Genomic DNA, 22,601 nt, shown 5'->3' on the forward strand with positions numbered 1-22,601 from the left:
AGTATTCTTGCCTGGAGAGATCCATGGACAGAGGAGCCTGGCGGGCTACAGTCAATAGGGTCGCAAAGAGTCGGACACGACTGAGCGACTAACACTTTTACTTTTCACGTTATACATGTTAGTGTTTATACGTCAATTCCAGTCTCCCAATTCATCCCACTCCCCTCTCCCCCTTGGTATCCATAAATTCATTCTCTACATCTGTGTCTCTGTTTCTGCTTTGCAAGTAAGTTCATCTGTAACATTTCTCTAGGTTCCTCGTATAAGCGATGTTATACTATTTGTTTTTCTCTTCCTGACTTACTTCACTCTGGTTGACAGTCTGCAGGTTCTATCCACATCTCTGGAGATGGCACAGTTTTGCTGCTTTTATGGCTGAATAGTATTCCACTGTATATATATATATATATATATATATATATATATATATATACACATACATACACCATATCTTTATCCACTCCTCTATTATGGACATTTAGGTTGCTTCCATGCCCTGGCTATTGTAAATATTGCTGTAATCAACATTTGGACGCATGGATCTTTTTGGATTATGGTTTCCTCCAGGTATCTGGCCAGGAGTGGGATCGCAGGGTCGTATGGCAGCTCTATTTTTAGTTTTGTAAGGAAACTTCACACCGTTCTCCATAGTGGCTGCACCAGTTTACATTCCCACCAACCGTGGAGGAGGTTCCCTTCTCTCCACATCCTCTCTAGCATTTACTTCTTTCACATTTGGTTTCCCCTTTGACCTTGCAGGGTCCTTGGCCTCCTCCCCTCAGTCTTTTCTCTACTCCAGAGTCTTTGAGTTCCTCAGCACCTTTTACAGCTATAGAGGAAACACTAGCCTGTCTGTGTTATTGATCTGCTTATTTTTATGCTTTTTTGTTTAAAAAAAAAAAAGATCACCTATTTCAAACCTTCTGTTTAAAAATCCACTAAAGATTCCACAGGCGCCTGAATTAAAAGCTCAGTTCATTTCATACATTCAGTGATTATACATTGGCTCTAATCTGTTTCAGGTCCCAGGCTAAGTATTCAGAGTATGAAGTCCCAGGTGATACAACATGCACCTCAAGAGTGTGTGTGATGGATCAGATAGGGAACAACTCAGAGATTCAACTCCCCACCCTCTCCTAGTTCAGTAAATGAGAGGACCAAGCCCCAGAAGGTAGATGATATTTGATCAAGGTCAGCTAGAGAGCAAGCTCAAAGCTGAGCTAGATCATTCTCCACCTAGTGGAATAAAATTTAAATTCTGAAGTCCTAGTGAACAATTAAATACCACTTACCCATCTGGAGTTTTAAAGAGTTCTTTTGAGTCATAATTTATGATTTTTTAGTGGATATTTAAACAATAGAAAACTCATATTTGAAAAGTGTATCAGCCCTCTTTTCAAAATTTTTGCTTACATCCCATGCCTTTCATTATAAGTCTTTAAGGCTGAAGGGCTCGGGATTGCAATGGACAGGGTGTCCGGAGAAAAGAGTCCTGGTTCTTTCAGCTCTGTGACTCTATCAGTAACAGCATCATGAAATCCCTAGCTGATGATCCCTACCCCGATGAACTCTGTTTCTGAAAACCCACCAAAGAGTCCCTATTGTCTATGGAATAAACTTCAAATCTCTTCACCTGGCGTTCACCACCCTGCACAAGCTAGCTATGCCATTTCCCTCTACGAGCTCCCTCAGTGCCATCAAAAGCAGATGTCTTCTCCATCTCCAGAGTCGCCTTCCAGTGACCACAGCTCTTGACTGCTAGAAAGCTGGTCTGCCCAGCCTCCCACCCCCTACCCCTCCTCTCCCACCAAATTCCTCGTGCAAGCTTAGTTATGTCATTCATCCAAGGAAACTTCCCGGAGCCTCCTTGTCTGAATCAAGTGTTCCCTCCGCTGAGCTCTTTGGCTTATACCTCCACTAGAACTTACTCTATTATGCTTTATTTAGTTATAATTAAAAACTCTCCTTTGTCCTCATGTGGTCAGCTTTCCCCTGACTGGCCAGCATAATTCAGAACTTAGGAACGTGAGCCCTTGAGACCGATTGTTTGGGTTTGAACCCCACCTCTGTCATTTGCCAGCGAATTACTCTGGCTTGGGCTTGCCTGAGCGTCAGTTCTCTCATCTGTAAGTGGAGGAAACAGTGCTGGGGTATGGTGAAGGGAACCTGAGCTACTCCGCTCAAGGAGCCACGCACGGTGCCTGGCACACGGCGCGTGCTCGACAAACATCCAGTCCCACTGCCCCCACCCCGACCCCCGCTTTGGGGAGTGATTCCAGATGCCCCAGCCCAGCAAAGCAGGGATCTGCCTGTCTGGCCACATCCCTTTCTCGTCTCTGGTTGCCTTCTCACTCCCCGAAAGGATCGCCCCTAGCTATGCGCGCCAGGGTGAGGCGACAGCAGGCTCACCCCAGAGGAGCTTTTGTGTCCAGAACGCAGCCCACACTGTCTAGCGTGTGTTTTCACATACCTTGTTGTGGGCCTCCGCCGGTTAGGAAAGTCACATCACTGGCCTCGTCGTGTGGGAATCCACTGTATCCCTACGAGCTCCCTGGATTGGCAGGCAGCAGGCACTCAATGCCTCCTCCAGTGCTATTCTGTGGATGAAGACCCGTCTACTTCGAGATGGACCCAAGGCTGACTCATCCATTAGCTGCAGTTGACACAATGCCTGAGGTCCACAGCACTTTTAAGAGGCCCATAAAAATGGCTTAATTTTTTTTTAATCAGAAGAAAAAAGCTAGTATAATAATACATATATGATAACGAAACCACCCTTCATTATATATATTTAAATATGTAATATAAAGATTTATATAATCTTTATATATATATACCCTTTACACCCTTCATATGTATATATAAAGATTATTACATCTTTATACCAATGCAGTCATAAAATATATATATTTAGGGAGAAAGAAACAGCCTCCAGGGTCCATGAAAGTCGTGACGCCACCCCAGATGGAATTTGCAGCAGATCAATAGTACCTTAGTGGCAAATCAGGACACAAGTTCATGTCTCATCACTCCCAATTTAGAAATCTCCCTACATTTGAAGAAAAGCCCCAGAAGCGATTTCGCCACGATCTTCTTTCAGAGTTGAGAAAAGGAGGCCAGAGAAAGCACGACTTGCCTCGGGTCACACAGCTTAGTCGCACAGCAAGCGTCTTTCCTGACCTCTGGTTGCTCTTCTCAGTATTTTACGCAATCAACCTAGTGCCCACCAATGCCAACCTCCTACTCGATGGATAGACATTTGAGGCCCTGGAGACAGAGGGGCTTACTCATTGTCACCAGGATGCCTGCCCTGCCTCCAAGTCAGGACTCTTACTCCAGTACTACAAAGATGAGTCCAAACCTCAGAATCCTCCAGTTGAGTCTCTTCACAGGTATTGGGTTTTTATTTCATTTGTTCATTCATTCATTCATTCACTTGCTCATTCATCTGTTCAACAAATGTTGATTGAGTACTTAGGTCCTCAGCAGCCTCCTAAGGCTCTAAATGCAGAGATGTAAAGAGATGTATACTCTTTACCTTCTCAGAGCCTCATTTTCCCCATTTGTGTGAATTGTGAACATAATGTCTTAGAGAGTTCTTGGGAGAAGTGAATGAAGTAATTAAGGTCCTTTGTACACGTTAAAACTTCAAGGAGTCTTAAGAATGCTTCTTGTCTTGTTATCACCGACAGACTGTGTAATTAACATAAGGAACAGTAAAACGTTGAGTATATGAGAAAATAAGTATTAAGTAAAAAATAATTTCTGCTTATATTTAGCCATAGAAAACTTAAGGCATTGGCTAAGCATCTGGCTTTGGAATCAGAGAGCTGGCACCGAATCCTGTTTGTGTTGTTGTTGACCTTTGCCCAGTCAGTCCAACTCTGAGCTTCAGTTTCCTTACCCATAAGCTGGGACTAAGAGAACTTATCCCGTAGAGTAGGTATAGTAATTCAGTGAGATGATACACATAAAGGTCTGGTCTTGTACATGGCGCACCATCAGTGGTGGCTCTGTTTGTTTCTCAGGAGGTTCATGCGGCTTGGAGAGCCATTAGAACAAATCAGATCCTAGGGATAATGGAAGGAGGCAGACGTGGTGATAATAGATCTTCCTAATTGCATAGTATCAACTCTTATTGTATCTGTGTTGCCTTAACAGAAGGACTGGCACTAGCGTTAAGGATCAGCAGGTCTCTCAGCAGAGGGTGTATCTTCATATTTGAACGTCCAGCCGGGGCCCGATACAGTGGATGCCTGGTGACTGTGTGTTGAAGGAACTGGTGAATGGACAGATTAATAAATCAGAAAGGACTTGAGGATGTTGATTTAGGCAAAAGAAGAGCCAAGGATAACACAAAGAAAAGCCTCAGACAGCTCTAGGGCTCCCTTGGGTAAAGCGCACTGAATAACTCTGTGGGTTCCTGCAGCCCAGATCCCGCACCACTGTGTGGAGAGGAAAGGGGAGGATTCTGGCTCACTCTGCGTGAGCACTGGGCTTCCCAGGTGGTGCTAGTAGTCAAGAATCCACTTGCTCATCCGCTTGCTAATGCTTCTCCCTGGGTGGAATAAGAAGTGGCAATCCACTCCAGTATTCTTGCCTGGGAAATCCCATGGACAAAGGGGTCTGGTGGGCTACAATCCATGGGGTTGAAATGAGTCAGACACGACAGAGCGTACTGATGAGCACCGAGAAATGCCCCAAGGTGCAAAGGCCTTGTTCTTCAGGGGTTCAGAAGTTGTCTGATTCTGGAGATACACGGTCACTTGTAGAGATGTACAGGTGATTCAGACAGGAGGTTGGGTGTTAAAGGTTGTTGAATGATTGTTGAGGGAGCCTCCAGTCCTGACTGTGCCTGATTCTGTGAATGTGAAGGGTGAGCTTGGGGCTTCTGTGAAGAGTGTGGGTGGCAGGGGGCTTTGGCTTGAGGGTTTTCTGAGACGCAATGTGATTATCTCTGAAGTTAGTGGATCTTCATCAAAAAGACCAAAGGTCAGCGCTCTTCTGTGGGGCAGCTCTAGTGTCAGCACCCGCGTCCACGGGGGGCAACTTCTAAGGGTGAACAAAGGAAAACATGTAGCTCCTCCTCCTCCTCCTCCCTTCCCCTCCTCTTCCTCCTGACTCCTCTTCCCCTCCTCTTCCTCCTGACTCCTCTTCCCCTCCTCTTCATCCGGACTCCTCTTCCCCTCCTCTTCATCCTGACTCCTCTTCCCCTCCAACCCTGCCTCCCTCTCTTTCTTCCTTATCGTCTTCTCCCTCTCCCCCTCCCACTTCCTTTTTTAAAGCCCTTATGAACCAATTTCAATGACAACGTGTGAAAAAGAGAGTGATGAACAGGTCTCTCTCTTTCAGAGAACAGCCTCAGAAAGGATAAAGTTTAACTACACAGAAGGGGGGAAATGGTCCCAATTTGGAGGAAAAGGCACAGACGTTTATCATTAATACTGATTAAACAGCATAGCTGACATTTATCACGTGCTATGCAGATGAGTATTTGTATTCTCTAACTAAATCCTCAAAATGTCACTGTGCCTTAAGTACTGTTATTATCAGTTTACAGTTGAGAAAACTATCAGGGAGGTGAAGGGATTTTGCCCAAGGCTACAAGCTAACATGCAGCAGAGCTGGGATTCCAACAGATCAGTCCACAGTACAAATGCTTCAGTTCAGTTGCTCAGTCACGTCCGACTCTTTGCTACCCCTTGAACTGCAGCACGCCAGGCCTCCCGGTCCATCACCAACTCCTGGAGCTTCCTCAAACTCATGTCCATCGAGTAGGTGATGCCATCCAACCATCGCCTGTGCCCATGTGCCAAGTCGGGATACGTGGATACGTTTATTATCTTATTAGTTCCCCCTCCAACCAGCAGAGGTAGATCGCATCATCCCTATTTTACAGATGAGAAGACTAATTCTACGAGAGAGATGCTCTGACTTTCCAAGTGTCACGCTCATGCACGGCAGAGCCAGCACCTGAATGAGTGTTTGCTGGTCTCTAGAACTCTGACCATGCTATATTCACAGAGCTTGCTTTCATGTGAGTGAAGGAGGCAGCCTGGAGAGTCACAATCCAGAGGGAAACAGGGCTGCGCCTTGAGCCCCTAAAAGCACTTTGCCATCCCCAGTGTGTTATGTAAGTCTGTGTATTAATACAGAAAATGGATTTTTAGGAACCCTTAGACATACTCTTGTTCATCTTGCCTTACATCCAAATGGCCTTAAATAGTTTACAAGGAAATATGCATCCATTTATCTCCTTTCTCTCTCTCTCAAAAAAAAAAAAAAAGACCTGTGAAGTATACAGAATGAGACTGTTTAATCCCTGGAATACAAATGGGAAAACCGCCTCAGAGAGTTGAATGAGCTCATCCAAGGTCACAAGGCTAGTGTGAAAAAAAAAAAAAGAAGAAGAAGAAGAAGAAGTGAGCGGACTGATAATATCAGGGACTTTTCGGGTGATGGTTCCCAGCAGGGAAAAAGACCACAGTCAGGGAGCAGACACAGGCACCACCATGGATGCAGGTCACACTGCTCCACCTAGACCTAGCCCCACCCATGGGATCAACATAGGAGATGCTGAGCTGACCTTGACCTTGTGAATTGCCCCAAAGGGTCACTCTTGATATCCCAGCCTCTCACACCCAGAGGGAGAGACAACCAGAACTCAGCAGAGTGTGGAGAAGCCTCTAGCCAAGTGTGATTTCTTCCAAGCCTTCTCCTTCCACTGAGCGTAAGCACCGTCCTTTGAGCCAAGGTACGCTGGCCTGGAAGAATGGGGATGCTAAAGTCCCTCGGGCACCTGCCTGGTGCTGCTGAGTCCTCCAGGGTCACCCTGGTGGTCCTCCCCCACCAATGAACCAAGTGCAGGGGCCATGGGTATACTTAACCCGAATCTGTCTGTTTTAATCACCCTCCTCTAGACAGATAAAAGCTTTCCATAGGATTGCTCTCTCAAGCATTTCTCTGTGGCTTTGATATCAGCCATTAAACCATGGAAGGGAAAACAAAACAAACAAAAAAAAAGGACCAGCTTCAACTTTTAGCTTTTAATTTTTTTTTAGCCTCCTGAAAGAAACCAGATTGTTGACCTAAATTCCCCCTTTCATCCCCACATCCTCTCACCTCTGCTCATATTCCCCTGGCTGAGGTTCCACAGCTAGTGGACATCCTGAAGTTGGAGGGCCTGAAATGGCCTTCTTCTCCCTCCTCCCCACTCCTCCATGACCTTATATCCCCTTCAGTAGGAACTGAGGCAGGGACGTCTGAAAGACCTGAGATCTCAGAGTTACAGAGGGTCTCAGGTGGAAGGGACCTCTGTGGCTGTGTGATAAAACCCTCCTATTTCATAGGGGAGGATTTGAGGATGCCCTTGCTGGGGGGAACTGCCCACCCATTGACCTACAGCAGCAAAGTGGCAGAGCTGGGGCACAAGAACCTTGACCGTGGGCCAAGAGATTTTTCCCCCTGAAAGAGAGCATCCTAGAAGACAGCTCTGGCTTTAGAGTTAGCCCAAGTGGAATTCTCTCACTCTCTAGCTGAGATCCTTGGAGGGAAGCCAATTAGCTTCTCTACACCTGTTCCTTCTCTGTCAAGGAAGATCAGTCAAGCCCACTTCACTGGGTTCTTATGAGCATGGAAGGGGATGTCTGTGCTTAGCCAGGAGACCACTACATTGCCCGTTATTATTATCATTACAGTTCTCCCTTGGTATTCCCAGTGCATTTGTTCCCAGACCCACCGTAGTTACCAAAAGCTGTGGGATGCTCAAGTCCCTTGTATGCAATGGCATGGAATTTGCGTCTGGTTGACACACATCCTCCTGTGTACTTTACATCAGCGCTAGGCTGCTTAAAGTGTCTTATGCAATGTGAATGCCAGTGCATGTCAAGGTCCTCCTAGTGGAGGTCTGGCTCATCTATAGGGGAACTGAACTTGAAATCAGGAGTCTTGAATTCCACTCCTTCCTCCCCCTTAGTGCTGTGTGACCTTGGGCAGGTTGACCTCACCCCTCTGAGTCTCAGTTTTCTCATCTGTAAACAGCACCTGTTATACAAGGTTGCTTGTGAGGGTCATAGGAGACATTTTGGCCCAGAAGCAGCTATGTGCCTGCTCAGTACACAGCAGGGGCTCCAGCTGGAGCGAAGAAGCATCTCTTTCCTGGGAGGAGCTTTTCCTGTGAGGCGACCACACCACCCATTTTTATATCCTCGCAGTACTCCTTGCCCTGCCCACAGTAGGAGTTAAGCTGAGACAATGTGTTGTAACCAAGAAGGATACTGAATTGAGTACAGAGCAGCAAATGATTTAAGAGAAACTTCAGGGGGAGAGCTTAAAAAAAACTTGTTGAATGGCAGTATTATAGTTTGCTAGGGTTACCATAACACAGCACCATGACTTGCTGTCTTGAACAACAGAGATCTATTTTCTCACAGCCCTAGAGATTAGGAGTCTGGGATCAAAGTGTCTGCAGGGTTGGATTTTCCGAGTCCTCTGCCCTTGGACCGTATGCTGCTGCTGCTGCTACTAAGTCGCTTCGGTCGTGTCCAACTCTATGCGACCCCATAGATGGCAGCCCACCAGGCTCCCCGGTCCTTGGGATTCTCCAGGCAAGAACACTGGAGTGGGTTGCTATTTCCTCCTCCAATGCATGAACGTGAAAAGTGAAAGTGAAGTCGCTCAGTCGGATCCAACCCTCAGTGACCCCATGGACTGCAGCCCACCAGGCTCCTCCGTCCATGGGACTTTCCAATGGGTGCCATTGCCTTCTCCGTTGGCCCATATAGGGCACCTTTTCCATCCCACGTCTTCATGTTGTCTTCCCCTTGTATCTGTATCTCTTCCTCTTAGCACAGCCATTCTATTGGATTAGGACCCACCCCAATAACCTCACTGTAGCTTAATTATCTCCTTAAAGATCTCTCTCTAGATACATTCACATTCTGAGGGATGAGGGGCTAGCCTTCCACCTAGGAGTTTTTTGAGGGGAACACGTTTCAGCCCATGGTAGATGGAATGGAAGATGGGAGGCAGCCAAGAGCAGGACAGCAACGTTGAAGGAAAGATGAAGAACACTGCAATATAGAACCTGGGCAATAGAGCAAAGCTGAGTCAGAAACCCATAGGCAAGGGGGCTAGTAGTGGAGGTTCAGATGCTGAAGGACAAAGCAGGGAGGCACCCCAGACTCCAGACAGACAACCAGGCCCGGGCAAGTCTCTAGTCCCAGTAAAGTGAGGCAAGTCAGGTAGAACCGACGAAAAGCTAGTCATAAAGGACCGCTGATTCTTAGTCCAGTTTTTGAGCCCCAGGCAGAAGAATGACACAGAAAGCAGCCTTTTTGCAGTTCAATTCCACTTGCTTGTGTTGCTGCTGTTGAACTTACAAAGATGTTTCTGCAGGGGGTGGGGCATGTCTTCAGATAGCCCAGGATAACGTGTGTGGCACTTGGCACTTGGTGTAGTGATGTGATTAAGAAGTTGGGTCTGGGACTCCTATGGACATGGAGTCTAAGCTGTGTTGCCTTGGACAAGCTGCTACCTTTCTGAGCTTCTGTTTTTCTCTGCAAACTGGGCTGCGTTGGTAGTTTTGTGGTGAAGACCAAGTGAGAGAAGTCCCATAAAGCACATGGCGCTGAGTACGCTCTAAACAATGTGATTGTATTAATAATATGATGATGCTCTTACAAGGAGCAGAGTGATAGAGAAGTGTCCCCCCGCGCCCCTTCTCTTGCCTCCCTGGTTTGCTCCCTCCCTTCCTTTATTTTATAATTTTAATGACAGACTCTATGCAGCACCTGCAAGGTACCAGATGCTGTGTTGGATGTTGGGCGTTTAGAAATGAACCGGAGAGAGATATAGTCAGGAAGCAGACACTGAATGCATAATTACCAAACAGACATCTAGGACAGGGAGGAGTGTGATGATTGTGTGGGAGGAAGACCCGTCTATACCTGGGCTGGAGTGGCGTGGTCACACCACCCTGCCCCCGGGCGTTGACAGTGCAGGGATCCTGAGAGTGATCCTAGCCCCAAAGCCCAGACAACTCTCCCGGAGTGACCCGGGCAGAGGTTTTGGGAAACTCCCTGCAAAGCCTTCTGCATTCGAACTTGCCCCCATTGTGCATGCCCTCTATCTCTGGGGTGAGTTGAGACCAAGAAAAAATAAAAAGAGAAAGAGAGATACAATAAAAATAAATAAACATCAAGCTTCTGCTGGGCTGTGCAGCCCTTTCACAGCAAATCTGGCTGCCAGCAGATAGGGACACATTAGAGAGACTAGGGTTCAAGTGTCTGATGCTGGCCATGAGACCCAGGGCAGCCTCCTTCCTGGGCCTCTACTTCCTCATCCGTGCAGGTGCCCCGGACGGCCATTGGCTGGGGAATGAATGGGCTCTGGCACTTTCCTTGCCTGCTCGCACGTGCTCACAGCTCTGAGGCAGGCTTATGCTACTTAGCTTAGATGGTGTGCAGGATTGCCCGTGGCCATTCCGTGAGGCTGTGTCCCCTGGGATCAACCTCTAGTCCCGCCCAGATGGTGCGACGTTCAGACTGCCTTACTGTTTCTTTCACTCTGTCTCTATCTTCCTGGAGAACCGTGGGGAAGGATGGGGTGGAGGGGTACTGGCATTCACCCACGTCCTCCAGAGAACACTGTTGCATGTCTGGTGTGGAGACACACAGAGGACGTGTCCTCTAAGCACACAAGAATTGGCGATGACGTGAGGCATTCGATTCAAATCAACACTCATTTTTGAAGTATCTCCTCCTTACAAGGAACCATTCTCACAGGGAACAAAAGAGCTCTTAAACTGTAGCAGGGAGATCGTTTACTCCCAACTCCTCCTTTCTCAGAAAAGGGAAATAAGGCCTGGCAGCCAAAGAGGCAGGGTGACTTGTCCCCTGCAAGGTCATGCGGCAGACCGAGAGCCCAGATCTCTGGTCCCAGCTCTCCAGTTCCAGGCTGGTGAAACAGCGGTGTCTCCCATCCAGCCCTCTGAAATGTGGCTGCTGTTGATTACTTTATTTTTGCCCAGAAATAAATCCCATTCACCACTACAACCCACCCCCATCCCCCCATCCGTATTGAAATTCAGTGATTTCCTTTCACCACTAACACCCCAGGTAAATATTTCCCTCTGAACTTCTGCAGCCACTGCTTCAGGGTTCTCATTTCCTTACTGTGTTTCCTCTTGGTTCCACTGAAACCCTCCCTTTGCCCTTCCTCTCTGCCTCCTGGGGCTAAGCTGCCTCTTGGTCCTCCGCTCCATGTCGCAGAGTCTAGCCGTTCTTGTTGATTCCCTCTTTTCTCTCAACTGCAAGCAGAGGCGCCCGAAGCCCATGTACCCCAGTCCCAGGAAGGTCCTGAGCTGAGGGCACTCTACAGGTGTGGTCACATTCTACCTTGCAACTCCAGCCAGCCACCTTCCAAAGGCAACAGGAAAGCCAGGCCTGAGAGCCCCCGGCCAGATAAAAACCTGCAGAGAGAGAGAGAGAGAAAGAATCCTGTTCCAGATGTGAATTTTCTCACTAGAAGAATTTTCTGTTCTGGGGTGAGGTAGGGGGTTGTTAGCCAGAAGCGGAAGAGAAGGTGAGCAGAGAGGTGGGATGTGGCGAGGGCAGGGATGGGGACGGGGGGCAAGGTCAGAGGGGCACGGGGTGAAGTCCAGAAGCCTGTTCTCTCATACTTCCCATAGCTATCAGTGCAAGACATAGGGGAGCTCATTCCAAATGTGGAGTCGGAGCTTTCGCCTTGGAGAGGTCAGTGGGGAGGTAGCTTTTACCATGCAAGTCTCATGACGGTAGCAAAGCCAAGGGGAGGGGGGTTGGGCTATGATTTCTGAGTAGCGTTTGCCAGTAAATTTGAGGAGGAGGACTCGTGCTCTTTGAGCCTTCATCCTACCTGCTGTTAACACATCAGCCACCTGGTCTTTAGGGTGCCTACTCTCTCTGGTGTTGCTACATTTTGTTTTCATCCTTCCCCCCTTGGCATCCTTGACATCACTCTGAGACCCTCTAGTATTTTAACAATGTAGTCCCATCTGGACAGCCATGGTGTGCCAAGGATGGTATAGCCACTATGTCTTTTAAGCGTGACAACATGTGTAAAGAGAGATAGGAGGGGATTGAGATCCACAGAGGTGAAGCGATTTGCCCTGGATGTATGGCCAATAATTGTTGTCATCAGAATTACCCTGACTCCAAAGGCCCTGCTCTTTGTATCCGGCCAAGAACACACTCTGTCTTCTGATTCTCTCTGTCCTTTACCCAGGGAGTCATAGATTAGTGCCTCTGCTTCTATTTCACCTTTTCTCTTCTCCCACTCTGTTCAGAATCATCCATGTGTGCATTTGTGGGACACTTGCTGAGTGCCTGCTGTGTACACCCCATAGTGCAAGATGCTGGACAGGGTAGAGATGACCCAGACAGAGTCATCATTCTCAAAAAGTGTCGTGTCTAGGGGAGACTCCAAACCCAGAGAGTAAATGTCCAGTTTCCTAAAAGTACAAAGAATTCAGAGGAGAGAGTGATTATTCCTCACAGGACCATTAGGGAAAGCTTCCTGGGAGAGGTGGTTTCTGTTTTAGCCATTGGGAAACCTGGGATCACAGAAAATCCCCCGTGGAGCAGGCGTATGAGGGAAACCTCATGCATTCCCTTCCCTTGCCGGGGAGAGAACCAAGACCCACCAATACTTGGTGTTTCAGCAAGGCCTGAGAACAGGTTGATATTGTAGGAGACCCTGGCCATCACTTGAAAGTTGGTAGAACAGGGAATGGTGATAGGGGAGATGTAGGTGGACTTGGAAGCTTGGCCAAAACTACCATCCATGTCAGCTGCTAACAGATTTACACAAAATTGAAGGCCCCAGTACCCACAAAGAAGTACAAAGTGTGTGGGCCTTCTCTACTGATTTTGCTAGAAGCTCTCTGTGCTCATTTGATGAGTGTTAATGGCAGAGGTACACTCAAAGTCATGGTGACCGCAGCAGTTCTCCAGCTGAAAGTAGGGGCTGTCCTCCTAAATGAGCATCTTTTATTCGTTCTCCTATCCCTGCTCTCTCCTCCCACCTAGCCTCGTACATCATCGAACACTTAGAGTACATTCTTAGTTAGAAAGTCCTCTTCCCCATCCAACTGCTTGCCTGTGCCAAGGACACTGGGTGTATTCCATAAAAGCTGGGAACAGGAGTTGATGAGAGTAAAGAGACTTAGATCCAGAGAGAATCTACTTAGTGAGTTCCTGGGGTTTCCAGGCTAAGTCTAGAGATGTCTAGCTTGGAACTTCCCCAAACACTCAACTGAAATTTGGGACAACCCAGGCAGGTGTTTTTATGCAGATGGACCCCTGGTGACACTGATGGGGGAGAGGGAGGTAGAGTTAGTACCTAGGACGGTGATCCTAGGGTCTGATGGATCTAGGATCTAGTTACCAACCAGTTGACCTTAAACCATCCATCTCTTTACCTCCTTCAATTCCTGTTTCCTCCTTTGTTAACTTAATATCATCACCTTGAGGGTGCTAAATGGGTTGAATGAATTAATGCATATGCAGACCTTCACACAATGCCTCACTTGTGACAGAGGCTTGGTTTTACTTAATGATGGAGTCCCCAACATCTTTTTATGCCAAGAGGATGACTTTTACTTTTTAAAATATTAGCATTGATGTTAGAGAAAAGCAGGTTTGAACTGGGTCTCAGGAAATTTGTCAGTGACTATGTAACCTAACAAATACCTTCCATTTCCTGGGTCTCAACTCCCTTAACTTTTGAGTGAAGGAGTTGGAATTGTTGATGTTTAAAAACTTTTCCAGCTCAGATAGTAAGTACGCCTGGCTTTCTTGGGGGTGAATGTCAGAGCTAGTCAGGGCTACTGTTACGATAGAAGCTTTGCAGTCCATGACCATCACTTCTCCAGGCAACTTTCCCGGCAATTCACCACCACTGATCACTGATGAGAGCTGGTGGCTGATGCACTCCTGTTATGGTGACTATAGTCGGAGCTGTCGAAATGCACCTTCTGTTGAGCATTTTCTCTCTCTGATTCTTCTCTTACCTCTCCCTCTCACCATGTATGTCATTCTACACTTAAAATACACTTTTAATTAAAAAGTCCTCTTCCCCATCCAACGGTTTTGCAAAATCAAAGATTTTCAGATTTTAATTATTAGTAGTATTACTGTTGTTTTCTTTAGCTCAAGTGTGTATTCTGCAAACAAATGTCATTTTTTGTGTGCCCCATTCTCAGAACCAATCAAAGTGAAACCACATGGGTTAAAGTTGTGGTCAGAACCTCCCAAAGCTACCTCATCCGTGTTCTCCATTCCTCTAGCCCTCACCTTGCCCTCGGGGTGGTCCCAAAGGCTCAGTCAGTCACCGCCAGAAGGCCACTGAGCGCAGTTTGTGACCTCCTCTTCTGGGCATCCTGATAGGAATTTTATCAGAAAGAAAGAACTCTCCCCTCCTTCCTCCACCCTTTATTTATTCATCTTTTTCTTTTGGGGCTACATAGGGCTCTATGACAAATGTTCTTATGCCTCACGTGACCGAGGATGGGTCGTGGGCATTCACACCGTCAGTGACCAAGGCAACAGAGACCCACGCTACTTTTTCTCCTTGAAGACAGACCGGGCCCGGCAAGTGACCACCATCAATGCCCACCGCAGCTACCTCCCAGGCCAGTGGGTATACCTGGCTGCCACCTATGACGGGCGGCTGATGAAGCTCTACATGAACGGTGCCCAGGTGGCCACCTCCGGGGAGCAGGTGGGCGGGATCTTCAGCCCCCTGACCCAGAAGTGTAAAGTCCTCATGCTGGGAGGCAGCACCCTGAACCACAACTACCGGGGCTCCGTAGAGCGCTTCAGCCTGTGGAAGGTGGCCAGGACGCAGCGCGAGATCCTGCTGGACATGGGGACTCGCGGCCCCCAGGGCCCTCTACCTCAGCTCCTCCTGCAGGAGAACTGGGACAATGTGAAGCGAGCCTGGTCCCCCATGAAGGACGGCAGCAGCCCCCGCGTGGAGGTCAGCGGCGCCCACGGCTTCCGGCTGGACACCAGCTTGGAGCCGCCGCTGTGCGGGCAGACGCTGTGCGACAGCCCCGAGGTCATTGCCAACTACAACCAGCTGCCGCGGCTCCGCCAGCCCAAGGTGGTGCGCTACCGCGTGGTCAACCTCCACGACGACGGCCGGGAGAACCCCACCGTGAGCCGGCAGCAGATCGACTTCCAGCACCAGCAGCTGGCCGAGGCCTTCAAGCACTATAACATCTCCTGGGAGCTCGAGGTGCTGGAGGTGAGCAACTCCTCCTTGCGCCGCCGCCTCATCCTGGCCAACTGCGACATCAGCAAGATCGGCGACGAGAACTGCGACCCCGAGTGCAACCACACGCTGACCGGCCACGATGGCGGGGACTGCCGCCACCTGCGCCACCCCGCCTTCGCCAAGAAGCAGCAGAACGGGGTGTGTGACATGGACTGCAACTACGAGCGCTTCAACTTCGACGGCGGGGAGTGCTGTGACCCCAATATCACCGATGTCACCAAGACCTGCTTCGAGCCCGACAATCTGCACAGGTAAGGGAGTCGAGCTCCTCCCCTTTTACCCATGGGTGTGGCTCCTAACGCCCAATGGGGCTGCGGGAATTTCCCAATTCGCAAGGCAGACTGGACCAAGTAATCACAGGACTGCATGCAGGGTTGGGCTTCCTAGGTGGCCCAGTGATAAAGAATCTGCCTGCCAGTGCAGGAGAGGCGGGTTGGATCCCTGGGTCAGGAAGACCCCCTGGAGAAGGAAATGGCAACCCACTCCAGTGTTCTTGCCTGGGAAATCCCACAGACAGAGGAGCCTGGTGGCCTGCAGTCCATGGAGTCGCAAGGAGTCCGATACAACTTAGTGACTAAACAAATACGCAAGGTTAGTCCATTACTGAAATATTTCTGCATCGCCTCCTATGGGCTCAGAGGGAGTTCTCAAGATCCTGTCTTCTCAAAAGGCTCAGAGTCTAGAACTGGACCACCTGGGCTGAGTACTAACAGCTACAGTCTGCCGTCCAGTGCAGTGGTCATTAGCCACATGTGACTTTTTAAATTAGTGAAGATGAAATGCAGTTTAAAATCCAGTTCTTGCATCACACTAGCCACGTTTTCAGAATTCAGTAGCCACCTGGGGCTAGTGGTACCGTACTAGACAGAGTCATATGACTGCTTCTGTGCTAGCAGAAGGGTCTGTTGGGCAGTTCTGGTGGAGCTGGGATGGGCTGGGGTCAGACAGACTGCACGCTTTTTCTGTCACTATGTCATGTCTGAATCTTTGGGACCCTGTGGACTGTAGCCTGCCAGGCTTCTCTGTCCATGGGATTTTCCAGGCAAGAATCCTGGGTTCAGGGCTCTTCCCTTACTTTGTGACCTCTTACAGATGTCCTCATCTGTACAATGGGAATGACAGTGGCACCTACTTTGTGAAGTTGCTTTGAGGATCAAATGAGGGCCGGCCAAGCAAGTCTCTCCTAGGGGCTAGCAGGTGACTGCCTCTCGATAAGTGCATCTGCCGCTTCTTGAACAATGAAAGGCAGCATGGAGCATGCGTAGGAGGTCAAAGAGGAACAGCTGACTTGCAGCCTGAACATTTTAGGGAAAGCTTAGGTACGGTTTGGACATCAGAGATTGAGTAGATTGAGTTGAGGTAGAAGGAGGATACTCAAGGCAGAGGAGCTTCACATATTGCTGAGAAGAGGGTGGAAATGGTGGAGGGCAGATTTTCTAATGCCTGACTTAGCCTCTGCCTTGTACTACAACTCTGACCAGCAACCCCCCAAAACACCCAGAGGTGGACCATAGGTGACCGCCATTTGATGTGGGACCCAGGGGGACTAGTTTTAAGTCAGAGAGACAGTCTGCATCCACTTTCCTGACTTTCCAGATTCATGCTGAACTTTTCCATTCTCTCCAGCTCACAGGACCCTGGCCTTGCTAATGGCTTGATTGGTTGGCTCATTTGCCAACCTCTGCAGGTTTTCTGCTGACTCTTCTCTTTATGTCTCTCTCACAAGAGCCAGGGCCTCCCATGCACTGACAAAATACCTATGTGCAGAGGAATGACGATGCTGGCAAGACAATGTCATGCCTGGCCCCAAGCCAGAGAGCACGTCAGCTCAGCCTTCTGGCTGAGTCCAGGCAGGCCCCTGGACTCTCACCTTGGCTCAGAGATGGGAGCAGCCCGTGTAGGAAAAGCCTTGGTGTGTGGCAGGTTCCTTCCAGGTCACCATGCACTTTCATCTCTGCTCTAGTTAGGCTTTGATGGCCTTTGATGAGAATGACTGGACAGGGTTAGCATTTTGTATTTAACTGATAAGGCCTTAAAGAGTGAAATGACTCAACCAAAGTCCCAGGTCAGGAAAGACATCTGGCTAAATCACAAATGCAGGACTTCTGAGATGAATGTGATGTATGCTTTCCTGAGCCAGACCCCAGGAGTTCCTGGGATGCCCAGGTAGAGTGGGTGTGGGAGGATAGATAAAGAGCCAGGAATACTGGAAGCCACTCATCTATTTGTCCGCTTATCCATTCATTCACTCATGCAACAAATGTTTATTCAGCACCTTTCCAGTGCCAGGAAGGTGAGCACCTGTGTCCCTGCTTTGCGGAAGGAAATCCGGGCCTCAGAAGAAGGAAGGGACTGACCCCCAGTCACTCAGCTAAGGCATAGAGAGCTTAGATTTGAGTCGTGCTCTGTTGACTCCACCGTTCCCATGGAAGGGAGGTATTTTTAAATCCAAGGAGCAGTAAGGGGCAGAGTCAAAAAGCAGGAGTGACTGGCGAGGTGGCTTTCGTAAAGCCTTTGGGAGAAAACTGCTGAGTATGATTGGGGCAGGACCAAGGGCAGCTGACCTCTGTGGTTGGGGTGCCGGGGCTGTGGGGCCCAAGGTTCTAGAGAGCTGACCATCAGCAGACAGTGCTGGCAGGTGCCAGTGGCCTCCTCTTTTCTAAGTCATGGGACCACATGTCCAGAATGCCCGTGAGCAGCCATTTGCCAGCACTGTGACCACTCACACCAGGGCCTGTGTGTTTGCTGGCTGGAAAGTCCTGTGCCCCAGGGAGCCCCACCGGGTATGTTTCACCTCCTGATGAAGATAGGGGGAGGGGCACAGCATTCTGGCTGAATCAGCTCTCCTGTGTGCAGAGAAAAACCTGTGGAAATTTGCAGAGAAAACACTTGCTTTATGATTTTAAAAAAAGAGGGAGGGATGGGGGGGGGGAAGAAATGAATGAAAAAGGAAAGAAAGAGGAAAGAAAGGGAGAGAGGGAGCTAGGAAAGAAGGACAACACCTGTAATAGAAAATTAGATTGACATTGTCTCGATGATTTTTAATGAAGAGGTGAACTTGTTTTACACACAAGGTATGCTCCTGCGTTGCCTGCCTCCCACCCTCCCTCTCTCTCAATGGGTAAAAACAATAAAGATAATATTTCAATTACTACTTCTCAGTCTGTGGTAGAGAACCAGTTTTGTTTCCTCTACGTTGCCAACCAATTCTTTTGTAACATACAACAAAAATGAACTGGTATGAATGAAGTATCCCCAAGAATGGTGAAGCAGTGTCAAGAGTTCTCTAAAAGTTTCTAAATGTTGTCTCTCCACTTCTATACTCATTGTGCCATAGACTAATGAGAAGTGGTTGGTGCACAGCTTACTTAGAGTGGCACTGAGTAAAATTCATCATCCTGACAGCTTATGTAGCAGTTCCTTCGAGTAAACTAAGATCCACCAGTGATACAGTAGTGCAGACTCCATCAGAGAATTACCTTTCTTCTAACACATTCGAAGCCATTCTTTACCTACTAATCCTTGGGCCCCCTTAGTCCACGTTCTCAGGAGTTCATGTGTTACAAAGTTCACCCAGTCCTAGTAGAAGGCTACAGAAGACATCGAAATGATGTTAGATGTCAGACCTAGAAACAGCCTCAGAGATCAGTGGGTCCAAAGCCTGCTTCCCCCATAGAGGGAAGCTGAGGCCTAAGCTCATACAATCCATTAGTGATCAGAATGAGGTTAAGGGTCCTCTAGGTTTCCGAGGCCCAGTCATCTACTGCGATGAAGCTTCTCAGGACTGTGCTGACATTCTTGCTTTTCATGGATACCTGCTCCCCGGCTCTCTGACCTTGCCCTCCTCTTCTGAGCATTTGGAATCGTGAAATGCTGAGATGAGGGAGTTTGGAAGAGAATCAGATAAGGACTTTGGATGTCCATGAGCCACTGCAGAACTATTACAGCTAGATTGGCCATGGGGTTTCCTTGTTAAGAGGGCAGGATAAGGATACCTGAGTGAGGATATGGACAAAGAAGGGGGCTAGGGAGTGGATGTGGATGAGTAAACAGAACACTGAGAAAGCGGGTCCACCAAGAGGATGCAGCCTCAGTAAGGGGTCGGGGAGGGATGGGATGAGGAAGGGCTTGTGGAATACGGAGTCACTCAGTATGGCTGGGGTCTGGAGCATAAGCAGAAAGGGGTTCGGTTTATCTCGTGAAAAACTATAGCCTGCCTCTATCCCTCCTTTCATTTCTTTAGGCCCTCCTTCTTTTCCTCCCTCCTTCCTTCCTATTTTGCCTTCTTTTCTCTTTAAATGTTGAATGCTCCCTTTGTGCCAGCCCTGTCCTTGCCCTTTTGGAGCTCATCATCCAGTGGATATCCTGGCTTCCCTGGTGGCTCAGACAGTAAAGCATCTGCCTGCAATGTGGGAGACTTGGGTTCGATCCCTGGGCTGGGAAGATCCCCTGGAGAAGGAAATGACAACCCATTCCAATACTCTTGCCTAGAAAATCCCGTGGATGGAGGAGCCTGGCAGGCTACAGTCCATGGGGTTGCAAAGAGTCGGACACCACTAAGCAGCTTCACTTTCTTTCTTTCTCTTATCCAGTGGATAAGAGAGGTGAGCAAACAAGGCATCACGATCCCTGGTGTGAAAGATGGACACCCCCCTCCTCCAGTCTCAGCCAAGAGGACCTGTCTTGGAGGGGAAGCACAGGTCTTTTTATTGGACTGGACAGTTATAAAAAGACATTCCAGTGACTCTTGGCCGTTCCCTACAATAGTGGAGACAAGCCAGGTAGGCAGGACTTCATTTGCAGCCATTAGAAATGTCTACAAACAGAACGTACTTGGTGCATCTTTTTATAAATGAAATGAAAAACCTGGATGTTAATAGAAAGCCCCGGTATCAGGAAATCCAGGGGCAGTTGAAACTTCGGGCTGGGCACACTTCATGGTGAGAGGATGTTGCAACACACCCACCAAGTTCCTGATGGACCCCTTCTAGCTTCGAGCTCTGGCATCGTTAGGTGAACTTCACTTGAACGTCTGTTCCTATGGAATAGGGCAGGTAAAAGAAGACCTCCCAGACACCCGGACGATGGCTCACAGGGAAACATTTTCTTTGTCTTCTCCGCATTATTATTTTTAATGTAACAAGGGCAATCCCCTGGGGCCGTGATTTGTTTCTTTGGACCCAAGTGGGTGTTGCTGGAATCTTTGGAAAGGGCTGGAATAAGCCTCCAGGCAGTCTACGTGACCCTTCTGCCAGTGCCTGTCATCCTCCTCAGTCTCTTCTCCTGCCCCTTATCTGAGGCCAGTAGATGGTTTGCCTTCCAATGAGACCCTTTATTGGTTTTTGTTTTTTTTTTTACTTCTTTTCTAGAATTATCTCACAGAGCATGCACTTTCTTCTCTTCCGTTCTCTGCACGTCTAACACAGTTGCTTGGAATCAGGGACTCTCTGAGCTGAAATGAGTGGTGGAATGGTCCAGCCCCCATGACCATAGAGGGGCAGTGCTGACCCAGGCCTCACAGAGAGAGGGGGGCCAAGCAGAGCACAAGTCCTGGGGTCTCGTTTCTTCCTCCCGAGGCATTTCAGTGCCCTCTATTGCCTTGATGTCTTAGCAGCTGGCTACTTGGAAGCACTCTGTTCAGGAAGGCTGTGTTCTTATTCATCATCCGTATTTTGGTAAGGGACTTTGTTATCCAAGGGACTGTGAGAAATGCCCTAGGGATTGAAGATATGATCCATGTCCTCAAGGTATCTGCATGCTGTGGTTTCATGACATTTAGTTACAGTCATTCAAGAGATGGCAAGAGAGCAGAGGATTAGCTTCCAAATGAACCAGACAGATGATAAGACTTACATGAGCTCTGAGAAAAGGCAGATTCATAGCAGTCAGGAGCAATCAGGAAAAGTTTTCTGGTCGAGAAGGTATACAAACAGGTTTCCAGCATTTGTAGGGTCTGGAGTGGAATAAAAGAGCAAGGTAGGAGCAGAGAGATGGAGGTGGGCAGGTGTGGGGAGGGTATAAGAAAGAGGTGGGGTAGATGCTTGAGGCTTCATGCAGGTAGATGCCCTCTCTTGATCATCAGATTATGAACCTCCCACAATCAGACTTAGAAAGAATGAGAGAAGAATTCAGGGGAAACAGATTCGAGCCCTGACTTAGCTATGCAAGTCTCTTAATCTCCTCGGGCCTCCGTTTCCACGTCTGTCCAAAGGGAAAAATAGTAACAATGGTATTTGACTGCCAGGATCACACGATTGCCTCGAGGGTCACACAAAATAACATCCCAGAAAGAGTTCTGGGAAGAGTTAACCAGCACGCAGATGAAAGAAGGCATTGTTGTTTTTTTCTGTAACTTTGTTCATCCTTTTCCAGTAATCATGTAAGAGAAATTGCTTGGAATTTTATAATCAGAATATCGGAGTTTATTTAACGTGACTAACATTCATTAAAGCAATAACAGCAGTCAGGCCTGGTGGAATGGAGAAATGAGGGGTGTTGGAGACTGACCAGCACTTGAGTCTTGGTTCCTTGTCTGCCTTGGCCCATCTTGCAGTAACATGACTTGGGTTCTCAACGGTCACAGTTGGGTGTGGCATGTCAGGAAATTTAAATGGAGCCATGGTGTGTGAAGCACCTGGGCCAGTGCGTGGCACATAGTAGGTGCTGGGAGGCTCCCCTCCCTGCCCCCAGGCGCACGTGGGCTCCTCTTCTACCAGCTTTGTCTTACAGAGACTGCAGGCTCATAAAGAAGGTCTGGCTGAAACTTCGGTGCGCACACTGAGGGCATTTGTTCAGATTACTTCCATTCTTAAAATACTTTTTTTTTTTTTGAGGACTGACCACAGAATTGGCTTTTTAAATGAAGACCACATAACTTCTATCAAACTCATTGAGCTCACACACTAGTTTACTTTGAAAACACCCCAGATGTCTGTGTTAGAGGATACATCTCTGCAACACGGAACGATCCCCTCAGTGTTGAGGGGGGTCATAGTGGGTGGGTAGCTGATTCAGTCGAAGCTCCTAGACTTTTCGACCATGTCCAGCCCATGTGTGTGCCTGAGTGTAGATATGCAAACACCCCATTCAGGCCCCCTAATCCACGTGGTTTGCCGTCCTCTGATTCAGTCTGAGATTTCCTCATGCTTTTCTTCTGAACAAAGCCCACCTCGACTCACAGGTTCTGTCTGTGACCCACGAACACTCATGACTTTGGTCTTTGAGAGCAGACTAGAGGGGTGATAGAGAGCAGGAGAAGGATTGCTCGTGGTCCCTGAAGATGT

The 22,601-nt window shown here is 48.4% G+C and overlaps 1 protein-coding gene across 2 annotated transcripts in view; it reads left to right on the plus strand.

The window, feature by feature from the left end:
• Positions 1-22,601, plus strand: part of PAPPA (pappalysin 1) — a 267,221-nt gene that overhangs the window by 19,800 nt on the left and 224,820 nt on the right. For both annotated transcript variants that reach the window (XM_086413907.1, XM_086413905.1), the window contains exon 2: positions 14,507-15,569. In XM_086413907.1, coding sequence (XP_086270033.1) covers positions 14,507-15,569 — 1,063 coding nt within the window. The remainder of the gene's footprint in view (positions 1-14,506; positions 15,570-22,601) is intronic.

Source organism: Bos grunniens, chromosome 8 (genome assembly GCF_055505025.1).
Source record: "Bos grunniens cultivar Pamir isolate PY7600 chromosome 8, Bosgru_T2T1.0, whole genome shotgun sequence".
Taxonomy (NCBI): Eukaryota; Metazoa; Chordata; class Mammalia; order Artiodactyla; family Bovidae; genus Bos; species Bos grunniens.